The 14,685-nt window shown below is 52.4% G+C and overlaps 1 protein-coding gene across 3 annotated transcripts in view; it reads right to left on the bottom strand.

The window, feature by feature from the left end:
- The window catches only part of LOC100120674 (zinc finger protein jing), a 102,675-nt gene extending 88,147 nt beyond the window's left edge, over window positions 1–14,528 (bottom strand). Inside the window, exons 1-2 of one of the 3 annotated variants that reach the window (XM_008205595.4) lie at window positions 13,968–14,528; window positions 13,675–13,886 (exon numbers count right to left, since the gene is read on the bottom strand). In XM_008205595.4, coding sequence (XP_008203817.1) covers window positions 13,675–13,886; window positions 13,968–14,501 — 746 coding nt within the window. In that variant the 5' untranslated portion in view covers window positions 14,502–14,528. Of the gene's footprint in view, window positions 1–13,674 lie in introns of all 3 variants that reach the window. The other 2 variants (XM_031926706.2, XM_001604237.5) reach the window with 2 other exon arrangements.
- Between the last annotated feature and the right edge of the window lie 157 nt (window positions 14,529–14,685).

Raw genomic sequence — 14,685 nt, 5'->3', positions numbered from 1 at the left:
ACACTTCACAGATATATGTATACAGGCTGCTATTGGAATGGAAATCACCGGAGAGACTGCAGACATGCGAGGCATTAATCCCCCGGTCTTTTAACGTAGTTTGAAGCTATTACATACACAATCATATATACAGTCTAACAAATATTTTTCATTAGAAAACAGCTGTCCAAACGTTTTATCCGTATAAATTACTCGCCGCCTGCCTAAATAAACACATCGCTTACATTAGCAGAAGATTAATTCTAATCCAACACTATGTAAGATCGTCAATAATATTCTTCGACGTACGTCATCTCAGCGAGAGGCGAATTCAAATATACATCACCACACGATAAGCTGCTTGTCACCCGGCGCATAAATCCAGCGAAATCCGCCAATGTCCCGATACACCGACTGGGCGCTTCGATACCGCGCGAGATTTATCATGCTAATGCACGCGAAAGGAACCGTCGTCGTCGTCGTCGTCACGCTAAGCGACTCGCCCAGTAGAGTAAAAAACGTTCGAATTAACGACGTCGTCCTAACGAGATTAAGCCAGCGTTTTCACTGCTGTCCCGGCGGTACGTACACGTTCCGCTGATCTAATTCTTCCATGCGCTATGGGCGTCGTCGGTGGAAATGAAGACAAATGGATAGTGTTCATTCCGTCCGACGACGTTTGTGAAAGTCGAGCGAGTCAACAGTACGTCTGCATCGATAAACTTATCGATTATCAATGCAAACGGTCGACAATTCAATTAACTTTCCACGCAGCTGAAAAAAAATCAGTCCTAATTCCGAGTCGCGCACACCTCTCTCTTTTCGACTAACTCGGTCTCCTTCCCTCCCTCCCTCTCTTCTTCGTCGTTCTCATGGCCTATACGACGGGATGCAGCGAATCCTCCTCTCTGCCGGCTTTGCAATTAAAAAACCGGCCGGACGGGTTTCCACGGGCCTCGCGGACATTCCGCAAATTCTGCCCTGCTCGGGGGCCCGGCGTCGACCGAAATCGAACAAATCGACCGCGAGGCTCACGACGCGGCGGCGGTGTAGGTGGATAAGTTGTATTTATACGCCAAACTCGGTCTAAACCACCGGCGTAATGACTGTAAATCGCGCGACAATGTTTCCTCGATTTATATACATCAATGTTTGACGTCGGGGCTTTGCTATTTTTAGACATCGTTGACTGGCTTCACTCGACGTTCGATACCCTTTTCATATCCGCTTGATATCCGATGCACTACTCGGATCTCTTAATAGCAATGAAACTTTAATAAGTATACCCCGACGATCAATAAATAATAATTCGCTGCCCGACTAAATTCTACGCTATTCACTTCTCGTACACACCGTAAAAACTGCTCCACTTTGCGACAGCGACTTCCTATACATAATTCAGCTGGGAACGAAAAAAGCATAAACTCACGACGACGATTAATCGCCGGCGCGATGATGAACCGCGCGACAATTAAATCGACTCCTGTACACGTCATGCGAGCACCACATGATTTACAGCTGGACTCTGAGAGTCTAGTCGGCGTAACGGAAATCAGCCAGTCTCACGTGCTCTCGCGCGTCCATTAGATATGCAAATGTCCTCCCGAAAGCCTGAGCGTTACGTAATACGGCAGAAGCTGCGACACATCGAATTAGAGTCTCTCACCTCGGGCACGAGGCTGTTCGTCGACCCGAATAGAAGGACTTGGTTCGAGGCAGCGTTTGTTGAGTGTGTACAGTGTACGGAAACGAGCGCAGAGTTACGCAACTTTCGATGAGCAAAACGACTCGAACACGATTCTGCCAAGCTCGTAAAATCGTAATCGCCGACTGTAAACATTTCAAAGTCAACAATCAATCAGCGCGGAGCAATTGGAAAAGTTGAATTCGTTTACCGAAAATCGGCGTCTCTTTCCTCGCAGAAGCCGTTAATCCGCGATATCGATCTCGCCGTACATGCAGATACCCATCTTCTTTTCCCTCCCCTCGTTCTCGGCTAATAGACAGCGTTAATTTCCGCGAGAGACACGTAGCCTCGCTCTCGCTTCATTTCCCGTTCGCACGCGCGCGGCCATTAACGAGCAATTAACGGCGAGCCCTAATCGACGTTCATATGCGCGAGCGAGCGGGAGGTCAAGATCCTCTGCCGCCTAGACGCTGCAACACGGCTTTAATTGCCGGGAGTTTGACGGATGCGCGGGAGAGAGAAAGAGGGGCTGCAGTATGTTATTGAATTTCGAAGCTAGACATACGCGTGTGTGGAAATTGAGCGCTAATCGGGTTTAGCCGAATTCGCGCGGCCTACTCGTAATCGCCGTCTCTGCTGCGACGTGTAATATTCGAGGGAAATAGCTTGGGATATCGCGCGCTCTGGAAGTGGACATTTTTTAAACTCCGCGCGTACCTATTAGGGACGAAATTTCGGGGCTAATTAATTTTACGGCGCACGACGCACACGGGAAAGAGAGCAAAACGGAAAATCCGCGCTTTGACCGATTTTTTGCACTGCGACACGTGCGCGAACTAATTCGCTTACGACAGCAGCTTTTTTCAGGCCTTTGACGCGCTTTTTTCAAAATGTGAATCCCGCGCTCAAACAAAAGCGACTCGTAATCATCATCACCATCACCATCAGTGCCTGCGCCAATCGAAATTCCAACCAAACGCTCGCACCTCGCGCCTAAGAGCATAGTCGATAAATCAAAGCCCGAGTCTTTCTCCTCGACGCGTAAACACTCGCGAAAGGAGCTGCACGACGAGAGATATACGTGTACGGGTAGAGGCCTCGGGAGGGAGAGAGTGTAAGCTCGGGCCGAGTGCCGTAATATTTACTGCTCGCGTTTCTCGCCTGCAAACACGCGTCAGCTGAGCGGTGAACGCTGCACAACAACAATGCGCGCGATATCCAGCTGCGCCGAGAGAGAAAGAACCGGTCGAAATTTTGAAGAAACCGGCCACCGCTACTATACACGTCGCGAATCAATCGCGGCCGATTTAATTTCTCTTCTCCTCGCAGCGGCAAGTGGCGCGCGGTGATTCATCTCCAGCTCGAGGGAGGAGTCGTATGCGAGCTGAAAACAAAGGGTATGTATAGCGACTGTTGAAAGGAAGGGTCTCTCCCGAAGGGACTTTAAAGTGGCGCAGTTGGCTCGTAATTTTTTAGGAAATAGTAATTTCTCGTGTGCATGTGCAGCAGCAGCAGCGCGACCTATGCACGCGTATGCGTGAGATTTATCGCTATCTTTCGCGGCTGCAGCCTTGAGTGAAAAAAAGAGCTCGTAGAACTGCTTATTTCTCGCTTTTAAATGTAATTGGATAAGCGATACACATAAGTGACGTCACTCGCGCGCCTAATCACCATCCGCTCGAGTAATCGCGGATATAACGTGTCTTTTATGCGCTGCCAGAGGAAGATAAGATTTTTCGCGCGCCGCAGAATGCGGTTGAGCGGCTGCTTCTTTTTGCGCTCGGAATATAAATCCCCGCGATTTCGTTGCGAAAAATCGATATCCCCCCTGGCGAAGTGGAGCACGCTGAAAGCGCGCACGAGGTGGGGGAAACGGAATAAAATGTTTGGCCGAGTTCAACGAGCCTCGAACGCGCCAGTCTAAACAATATTCCTCGTATACACGGCGCGCAGAGCTGACGGACGTCGGAAAGGGCTCGAAAAGGGACAAAGAGAGAGAGAGAGAGGAGTGCGAGCGCGCACTTACGCTCTCAAGAGAGCGCGCTTAAAATGTTAAAGTTTATTTTCGATCTTCCCGGAAGGCTTTTGTCGAGTGCGCCCAAGAATGCAGACTCTTGCACACACACACACACACACACACTACTTCTCTGAACAATTCGCCGGCTCTGAAAAATCCGAGGTTTCATCACACTGCACCCGCAAAAACCACCGCGCAACACACACTAGCTGCCTCCGTATAATTGCCCGTCAGATTTAGAAAGCGACGGCGGCGAGCGCATACGTCCATTGTCACCGCGCGCCTGCAGCTCGGTCGCGCTCGATTAAACTTTCCGCGGCGACGATCCGGCCGAGGAAGCACCGACGTGAGAGAGAGAGAGAGAGAGAGAGAGAGAGAGAGAGAGAGAGAGAGAGAGGGAGAGAGAAGTCGCCGCGACTGGCAAACGATTCAATCGCGCCGCGCGGCGACTTTCCTTTTTGCACTTTGCCTTTTTGCGAGCGAGACTTTTCACCGCTGCGGCTCGAAATCTCTCGCAGAATGTAGGTGCAGGCCGGGAAAGCCGAGTCCGAAGTTTATTAGCTTTGAGTACGGCGACTTATCGCGCGAGCGACACAACGAGGAGAAACCGCACACTCTGCATTGATAAGAATATAACGCGCGCGGCTGAGAAGAAAATAACGAGTTATTTTGAAAATCGCCTATTCAATTCTCGCTTCTCGCGACAATTTCCATCCGCGTATAAATAGCGCCTCGCGCGAGCGAGCGAGAGGCACGAGGCCTTTCTGCCGCGGATTATGCATTCCGAGGCGCTGTATACTGCCGGAGTCGTGAGCGCGCATTCGTGCAGGACACACAAAGAAAACGCTCGCGCGCCGTCTACCTGGCGCGGTTTTTTTCTCCGACGCTGCTGCTGCTGCTGCAGTGTGACACGACTAACCCACTAAAAACGCCGTGTAGTTTTATGCCCGGTGTAAACTGGAAAATAAGAGGCCTTATACGCTTTTTCCAGAAATTCAATCCGAGCGCTCGAGTAGATAATGCCGGCATCCGCCAGACAACACCTCTTACATCACAGCAACACCCTTTTAATTCTTTCAACGGGTAATCTCGCTGAAGAATCGCCGAAAAAACCCAATCGATAGCGACGGCGTACGTCAGCTCGGAGTCAGGAAGCGCCGATAAAAACTCATCGGCCTCACCCCCCACCACGCTTCCTTATCGGCTCTCCTATACACACACACACACAAGCTCCTCTCTCGAGCACTTTACAATACACGCGGAGGCAATCCCGCTTACGCTTGCAAAAGAGCGTAGTCGAGCTCGACGGCGGAGGCTCGTCGCTCTCGCGAAAAGCGCATTTTAATTAGCGGCGCAGCCTCGCGCGTGTCGGGCTTTATTACCGCGCGCGCGCGCGTCGATTATCTTATCCCGACGACGCATCGGTTATAAGCCTCTTTTTTCCCAGCTCGGGAGGAAAAATGCGGTTTTAGCGACTCGCTGCTGATACTCGCTTCGCGGGGTAATAGTCGATGATAATTGATAGCGCTTCGCCGAAGTGTCATTAATTTTCGCGGCTCGGCGGACGGATTTATTTATTATCCATGGAATCCCCGTCAGGTGATTTCGAAAGCGCAGCGAGTTCCAGTGGGGAAAGCGGCTCTTTAATTGCTCGCGGGAGATAACGCAAAACAGTTTTCGTCCGTGCGCTCCAGCTCTCTGTGTCTATCGATCGATCGTCGTTTTTCGCGCGGATCCAGCAAAAGTTACGTAAATCGCGCTGTCGATCGGCGAGAGCATTATCTTATGTCTTCTTTCCGCGAGCAATTACAAATCTCGTTAGTTGGCACACACAGCGGGCGTGCGCACATAACGCAATAACACGAGCGGCCTTGCAGCAGCGCATGCGCTGACTAATGGTAATTATTAAAACTACATTTTACACATTTTATGCCTTTTCGATATTCGCTCGTGAAAATGTTAATCGGCCGAGCGAACATACGGGTTATTAATTAAAGTATACACGCAACCGAGCGATACAGCATGCAAAGCCCGTGTATAGAAATAAAATTACGGCCTAATCAGTTGCGCATTATCTGGAGGCGATAAATACGCGCGAAAGTGCGCGTATATGAATTCCTTCTGGATTTACATTCTCCGAAAAGGCTGCAAACAGGTGCAGGAGTTCGAGTTCGAGACGCGCGTTGAAAAAACAAACTCCGAGATCAGGCATTGGTTTACAAGCGAAATCGGATGGGCGCGTCCACGAGCGCATAAACCCGTCGCCTAATAACCGCTGTTCGCGTACATATCGGCCGATAAGGATCTGCATCGCGGAGAGAAACGCTTTTTCCGAGCTGTAAGACAGCGCGGTAATGAGACTGCATGCGTTAACGCTCTCCGTCGTGGCGGGGGTAGAAGTAAATTTACGGCTTGCTTAAAGCCTTCTCCCGACGGCCAATGGTTTTAGAAGACTTCTGCGAGTGCCTTTTTGCGAAACGGAGACGCCCATGACGCTCTCGCACAATCGATCAGCCGCGCGGCTTCATTTTTCTTCGAACGCGCGCGTGCAAGGATTTTCGAAGGAACTATCTCTCTCTCTCTCTATTCCCCGTATATTCACGAGCCGCTCACTGCGCTGCAGCGATAACCCCGGGCAGCCATAAAAGCTCTGTATTATTTACATCTCCTACGGTTATGCGGAGGGAAATCGCGCTCAGACGATTTAGAGACGACTTTACAATCGGCATAAACAGGCCAAGCGAATGTGCAGGTGCAGTCCGTCGCCGGCCTGAATTGCGACGCTGCGGGTAAATCGAGTCGAGGATATCTCGCTCCGCGCGCGGCGGTATAGTGACGGTTTATCAAGGAAATCTTATTTTCGAATTCGGTGCCGCGTCGTATACGTATAGCGAATGGTGCGTAGGCGTGAAAATGCGTGCGCCCGAGATACATAATATCCACGTGTATATTGCCGCCGCTCTAGCGTATTCTTGGCCTTTCTTTTCTTCCTTCTCTCGCTCTTTTTGCGTTTCCTCGGCTTTAGAAGTGAAAGTCGCGCGCTGCAGCGCCGGCCGAAGGATAGATTTTACGAACAGTCTCGCGAATGGGCTGCAGCTAGCTAGCGCTGAAACGAGGGCTCGATTTTTTCCCGCAGAGATTTACCGCTCTCTTATTGTACTTCCCGGCTAACTACGAGACATAGTAAATCGAGCTTTCTATCTTTTTAAACCGCGACGATAATGGTTTATCACACGCTCTTTTCTCCGAAGAAAACAAAAAAATAACTCCGCATGAGCGCCTCGAAGAAGTTCGACTGACTTTGTTACAGGCACTCGGGACACGCGTGCGCGAGCCATCCACAAATAGCGCTTCGCACGAGTGCAGCGCGTTGTCGCCGCGATTAATCGCTGCTCACGTGCGGGGGAAAAGGCTCGTGATTTGGCTTCTTTCTTTCGTCGCCGTTTCGGTGTGTTTAATTGAGACGAGATTTTGTTTGCGAATTACTGGCGCTTGCTGCTTCTGGATAAAGGAGGTCGCTAGGAACTGTGCGAAAACTCACCTGAAACACAAGAAGAGAAGAAAAATGTTAATCGACGTAATAATATTGAAAATTTTAAAAGCCGACCCGAGCCTAATTGCATTACCGAGGCTAGACAACGAAAGTACCGAGAGCTGCCAGCGCGCTTCAAAGGAATTCTTTATCAACTTTCCTGATCCGTATCTCCCTAAGTAAAAAACCATCAACCCGTCTGGTTCTTGCACACCGAAAACGCTTTGGCACGGCAAATATATAAAAAAACTACAAAGAAGAAGCAGCAGCAGCTCGATTTGTCAATTTCCGCGTCTAGCGCAGCAGAGTATACGATCCGGCAGCGCTGCAGCGCCACGTATGCAGCCGCGCAAGTTGGATCAATACCGGGACGAGTAGCGGAGCGTGAGCCGAGAGCGCACGACTAGCTGGCTGCCCTACCCGCCCCCCCCCCCCCCTCTCTCTCTCCGTGTATCGCCGGCTGCCTCCGCCCCCGTACAGTACAGGCTCTCTGCAGGGACACTCGGCTGACTTTGCCGCCTCGTTTGCGCAACAAGTCCTGCCGTCGTCGTATACTCGAGAGGGTTTTTCGGGGGCGATGATTTTCGATGATTTCGTCGTGCCAGGAATTAATGCATTACATCATTCCGCTCTTTTCTTGCGCGCGCGCACGTGTTCGACGATAAAAGTGTATTACGCGCGCGCGCGCAACAAATTGTATTGAAAACAGCGCAGCCGTCGGCGCGCAAACCAGTTTATTAAATATACAGGAAAATTGAGTAAAAACACCGGGAGCGCGCGAGAGGCTCGAGTTCGCGCAGCCGAGCGTGACTAAGCGCGAAAAAGCTTGCCATAATATCACGTTCTAAGCCTGCACACGCTGCTGTATACAGAAATAAAACTATTATACGAATCATCAAGTCGTGAAAGGCAACATTCGATTAAATTAAAGTACACGACACTCGCGCGCCCGCAAAAAACCGGCCGCCGGGCATCCCGAGAGTATTCCCCGCGAAAAAACTTGCCTCAAAATTAGAGAATCTCATAGATCGAGTTACGAAAGGCGAGGCGATGCAGAGGCGTGGAAAAGGCAGAGGAAAACGAGCGCCGTTCCGCGACGAAATTCAAATCCGAAATTTCAGTCTTTTCTTTGTTTACCAAGAACCCCCTCCCCCCAGAAAACCTTCGCGTCTATAATTGCAGCAGAGCGCGGAGAGCCGAGTCAGAAATTACACGCCCGCGCGCGCGACCACGATGACAGTAATAAACGCGCCGCGGCGGCTACGCTCACGTTTCCAGCCTTCTTCGTCTCTGATTCATATATCGGCGACGGGGCTGGCCTAATGATCGGGCTTTTTCAACGGGTGATTGAAGATTTTTTGCGCGCGAGTGGATCGTTAGGCGCGTTTGTGTTTGTTTTCGTGACTGAATTACACGCGCGAGTCTTTTTTCGCTCGTTCGTGGAACTCGATTTAAAAATCCGAGTTTCGCTATTTTTACGCCTCGGCTGCGAGTCAATCTGTCGACACGCGATAAGAGCGGCAATAAGCCGACTAAAGTTCCGGGCGGACAAAAGAAGAATTTCCCCCGGTGTCGAGGAAGGTACACGAAAAAACCCTCTCGATCGCGCGAGTTAGCGCCGAACCGCAACGAACAATAGCCCTGGCTAAAAAATTCGAGCTCCGAGAGAAGGAGGGAAAAAAGCCCGCTACACGCCCCTCCTCTCTCTCTCTCTCGACGGATACAAATGATGGGCGCGCTCTCTCTCTCTCTTTCTCCGCCGCGTATAGGTATACGCCCTTTTAACAAGTGATTAATACACGCGCGCTCCTTCGCGCCCTGTGGGTGCCTCGATACGCACGAGAGCTGCTCCATCGAATTAATTCCGCTCTCTCGATGCTTGTACGCGCTGTTCCTGAAATTCGCACGTAGATCGTCTCTTTGTCAAATAGCACAACAGAGCGAGTCGGCAGACGCTCATTGACAAGCCATCGACGAAATCCCGGGCGGAAAATCGAAAAGCCCGCGCCGATTAGTATGCAGAGCGGGGAAAAAGGCGAATATTCGCGATCGACGAGCCTAATAATCCGTCATAATGGCTCAATCAGACGCACACTGCGCATCGGCGAGCGGGGGATAGTAAAAAGCCGGTCTCTGGAAATCCGCGTCAGGGAGATTATTTTTCAATAATGCACGCGGCGAGTGATTGATGCGAAATGACGAAAAAAGCGAAAGTTATGTGGTCTTGATCGTTTCGCGCGAGAATTATCCGGAATAATTTGCATGCTTATCTCTCGAAGAGAGAGAGAACCCGTCAAAGCTCAAAATTTGTATTAAAACGACACAGTCCCGCGATTGAATTTCAACGAGCGCGCTTGTTAACATCGGCGACACTTTTTAATTGAGTCGTTCGAGACACGAATTTCCAATCGACCCAGCTAATACGGGCAGTATATAACACATGCACCGAACCCACACACGCACACGCGTCAGTGATCGAGAGGAAAACACGAGGAGCAAAAAACAATGCAGCGCAGCACGCGGAGAGAAGGCGAGGTGAAAAAATAAAGAAAGACCTCGCAGAGCGGAATGAGGTATTACGGGTTACACACACGCGCACAGCTCTCGCGGTTTTCCCATGCATCTCTCGCGGCTCTGCTGCATATCGTAGCTGCGCGCGAGCTGTTTCGCAATCCGAATTAGAAAGCTCCCGAGGCCGCGAGCGATGCATCTGGTTATTCAACGTCGGCGGCTCTCGAGATATAGAGGCGCACACGTGTGCGTGCCGATGCCTATATTCGTGTCAGTGCGCAGAGTATAGCGCGAGCGGATGCCCGAGGTCTCACTTTTGTTCTCGCGTCTCGAGCGACGACTGCGTTTCTTGTATTTTAAGAACGTCTCTCCCCACACGCAAGCGTGTCAAAATTTCGAGAAGCTGGAGGAGAAATTAAATCGTCACCCCGGCTTCCATCGCTGGAATTACACAAACGACCAGTTCGCGCGCGAGCAAAAACTCAATGTGTAATAGCTGTCGCCTCCGCTGGCCGCTGCAAAAATTCGTACACGCGAGAGGAGCGGGAGGTGGAAGAAAAAAGGCCGCAACGACGCGCGCCGGAGCAGGTCTTACGTAAGCGCGCTTATAACGGTAACGAGTACACACGCGGTCCCATTCACGAATAATTTCACTTTCACGGCCACGGCCGCGAGTTTCGGGCCGGCTCTGTGTGTTGTACAGCGCGACGACGAGTTTGCGATCAAGGACCGAGTGACCGGTAAAGTGCGCGCGTTCTACTTGATGGCGTATGGGAAGTTACGTGCGACGGATTACGGTCGCGGAGATGAGTCGAGGGTTTTCACTCCGATATCGCTTGCGTTTGGGAGCCCGGAAGCGATATTGAAAATAAAGAAACTCGTTTCTCCCGAGCGTGCGCGACGTAAGGTATAAGAAAAAGGAGTTTCCAGCTTATTATTCTCTTTCCGTTGCCCGCGAGTGTTCGCGCCGCGCAGATAAAAGTTTGACGCTCGTGGCATGTTAATCGCTCGATCTGCCTCCGCAGCTCGACTTCAAACGTATTAAAACTCGCGCGACCTTGAATACGAAGTGCGCGATCAAAAATAATACGAAACGCCGACTGTTCAACTCCTCGTAGCAGAAAGCGCTGTCCCGCGTCGATCGCAGCAAGCTGCAGCGCGCGACACGGCAATTTTCATCCGACGCACGCGGGCAGGTAGCTGTGCTTTATTAGAAAGCAATAACGCAGCCTCTCTCTCCCTCCCCTGGGCAAAACGAAGACGAGCCCGCACTCGCGAAACCCGTTCGCGGAGCGGGGTGTAAACGAGCTGCGAAGGTGCGGGAAGGACGAGCGGAGGAGGGGTTTTAGAAGGGCTTTATATTCTCCGATTTCAACTCGTTGGAAAAGCGATGATGGAAATGAAGAAAAAAAAAAACAATTGGACATTGTTGCCCCTGCGGGGGATCGAAGAAAGACTTATCTCCGCGAGATAACGACTGTGCATTCATTAATCTCAGAAGTGTTCGACAGCGCGACAAAGTACGACGGACTGAAAGATTCCTCGTGTTTTGCTGGTGTAAGAGAGAGAGAGAGAGAGAGAGAGAGAGGGAAGTCTTATCGTGGGCCGGTGAAGACTCGTTATCTGCCGCTGTGCCTTTTATCAGCATAGCGGCTGCTGCGGTTGGCTTTACTGCTTCGAACTATTTTTAACGCGCCTCGGATTTCTGTTTTGCTTCCTGAAGTCCCTACCAGCAGCTGTGCTCTTGGCTAGCCTCCAGTTGGATTTTATTCGTTTGCGGGTCAATTATAAAAAGCAAAAGCAGATCGTTTCTCGCAACGATCCTCTGACAAATTATAAACCTCAAGGCGAATCGCCAAAGTATGCGAACGAGCGTGGAATCGACTTCGGAAAGCGCCTCTCGCGCGCGCGAAAAAAAACTTACGGCGCATCTCCGCTGGCATGAAAATTCGTCGATAAACTCTTGCCGCGCGCGGTACACATACACCTATACTAATCCCGTCGCCTCGCGCGCGCAGTCTATAGTCGCTGCTGCGAAGAGAGGGAGAGAAAAAGCGTTATCGGCCGTGTTTACGGGGCGTCCTATCGACCAGCAGTGGCAGAGCGGCGGCGGCGGCGGCGGTAGCGGCGCTTCCATGCATAATCTCGAATTTTTTTCGTCGGATCGCGCCTTTGTACGTCGCGGCTCATTGAAATAAAGTTCGCCGCCGCGGAGGAGTGTCGTTGACCCGACGGTTCACTCGCGATGGCAGCCTTTTTCTCTCTCACTCTCTCGGCCGTTTAAAAGGCTTGAAATTGATTGGGTACTTTTAGAGGCGGTGCTGCGCGGGTTTGAATGATTTCGAAACACCCGCTCCGGTGGTGTATCTTATCTCGGGCCTGATTCACGGAATAACGCGAAACTTTTTGTGCTCGGCCATGGCGTTTTCGCGACTCTGTACTTCCGCTCTCTTTTTCTCGCGCCGAGTGATTCAATGCTTGAGCAGCTGATAACGGGCGGATGTAGAGTACCGAGTAAACTTTGGTCGTTGCGAAGATATTTTCCGCTGAGAAATATCAAGCGGCGTCCCTCCGAGCACGGCGCGCGGGAAATTAATAATCCAGCAATTAATTCAACCTTGCCAGACAGTGACACAGAGAAGTAGAGTATAATACAGCGGCAGTCGCGTTCCCCCTTTTTCGACTGGAAAACTGTCGTCCGAGAGAAGAAAGAAGCGCGCGCCTTCCCCTCCGGAGCTTATCTCTCTCTCTCTCTCTCTGATCGCTCTATGCATAAAATGTGACGCCCCCGAGAGGACCGCCCGCCGCTGCTCCGGCTTTGTGTTATTATAGATTAAGTACATAGGCGCGAGAGCCGCGCGACTTATAAGCCGACTTTTCAGTTTTTTGCGAACGCAAAGGTGCTAATGAGGGCCCGCTCTAAATGAAAAAAAAAAAAGAACGAACACGTGCCGGAAGAGAGCGGGAGAAAGGGGCGCACGCGTGTGCGCAGTGCCGAAGCTCTGTTGTAGGCAAAAATTTTCAAAAGTACAAAGTACAAAGCCGTCCGCAGCGGGACAATGCGATTCACGAGTCTTCTCGCGCGCATTGTTAGCCCGCGGCGCTCCTCGGCGCACGTATCCCTTTCTCGCGCGCTCCCTTGCACGCTACGTGCGGGCTCCCGAGTGGAATGTTACACAGCGCGCGCGAGAGCCCGAGCTATAATTGTGTCGAGAAGCGGCGAGCGGTCAGAGGCGAACGAGCGAAATTATTCGAGAGGACGTTTCTTCCTCGTCAGCTGGGGAGACTGCTTGACCGCAACGTAGCAGTAGCCGCGGACGAAAAGCGCAATCGATACCGTGCATGACTCCCTCTAGCGCGCGCGGTGTGCAGAGGGAAAAATCCACGAAAAGCCTCGCGGGCCTTTTGTATTTCCCCGACGCGATTTCCCACGCTCCGAAAATACGCGGCTCGCGCTCCTCGACGCTACGTTCAACGACCGAGAGCGAGAGCTATCGGGAGAAGGAGGAGCTGCCGCGGAGAAGAAGAGCGCGCGGGACGAGGAGGGAGTAGCTTCGCTGAGAGAGAGAGAGAGAGACTCTGTGTAGCGCGCGCGAGATGTGCCTCGCGGTACCTCGAATTTTCCGTTTTTAATTCGGATGCAGTAAAAAGAAGCGTCGACACACCGCCAGCGCGTACGGCGATTCTGCGAAAAAAAAGAAGCGAGCGCCGTGACGCTTGTTTACAAAACACAGGTCGAAACAGTTACGCCTGCTATTATTTTTCAGTGCGGAGCGTTTTTACCGTTGCTCATCGTTTTCCCATCGCGATTGCGAAATCCTACAAAGGACGTCACCTTGGATCGGCAATCGCATTCGAACGGAATACCCGCGCTCGCGGCCCATTTTCACCGCAGTCGATCGAAACTTTTGGAAAAGAGCGAGAGCAGGAATAGGTGTATTCCCATACCTGTCGGAGCTCTCGGAGCTGTCGTATCGATCGGCGCAGCGCTTCTTGGCGCAGGGTGGTCCCCCGGCTGCATCCTCGCTCTGCTGGGCTGCTGCAGCGGACTTGTGCGACGACTTGTTCTTCTTCGCCTCGGCGGTCGCGGCTCTGGTCTTCCGTAGCTGCTGGGCCTTCTGCTGCTGCTGCTGCTGCTGCTGCTGAGCGTCCTGGAGCACCTGGTGGCTCACGCGCACGTCATTATCCGCGAGCGACTGGCTGTCGGCGAGCTGCGCGAGGGCAGCGGCGAATGCACCCACCTTATCCTTATCCTTCTTGGCATCCTTTCTGCCCGGTGCGGGACTAGTCGCCGGCACAACAACACCTGCACCTGCACCACCGTTAGCACTGCTACTACTACTAATAACGCCGCTCGAGGAGGCCTTGAGCTTCTTGCGGTTCTCGATGATCGCGATCTCGCTGCGCTCGACCAGCACCACGGCACTCGCGATCTTGAGGCTGCTGCCCGCCAGGATGAGGGCCTCGTCGCAGGCGGCGGCGTCCTGGTGCACGGCGGCCGAGTTTCTGGCGCGTCTCTCGAGGCTGGCGCGCCTCGTCGAGTCCTCGGCCGAGGAGTGTCGCTTCTGAGCCTGCTGCTGCTGCTGCTGCTGCTGCTGCTGATGCTGATGCTGATGCATCGCGCTGCCAACGACGGCGATCGCCGTTACACAGGAAGCTGCGAGGAGTTTGTGCCTCTCGCGCGGCACCCGACCCGCCTCCCCTTGCAGCTCGGCTCCGGACGCGCACGACGACGACGACGACGACTCTGCAACTGCGGACGGCCCGTCTGCCATCTTGCGAACGAACGCACTGAGAGCCGCCGCGAGCTCGCCGGAGTTGTTGGCTTCGATCCCCTCCACTCCTGCGCCCGTAGCGGGGTTACGTGCTTCCCCTACCGCGCCGGGCGAGAGCTGCTGCTGCCCGGCTCTCTCGCGCGGCCGCGGCTGGAGGTGGATGGATCATGGGTAGGGTAGCGAG

This window comes from Nasonia vitripennis, chromosome 3 (genome assembly GCF_009193385.2).
Source record: "Nasonia vitripennis strain AsymCx chromosome 3, Nvit_psr_1.1, whole genome shotgun sequence".
Classification (NCBI taxonomy): Eukaryota; Metazoa; Arthropoda; class Insecta; order Hymenoptera; family Pteromalidae; genus Nasonia; species Nasonia vitripennis.
Note: the sequence above shows the minus strand (reverse complement) of the source record. Positions and strands in the feature narration are given on the sequence as shown.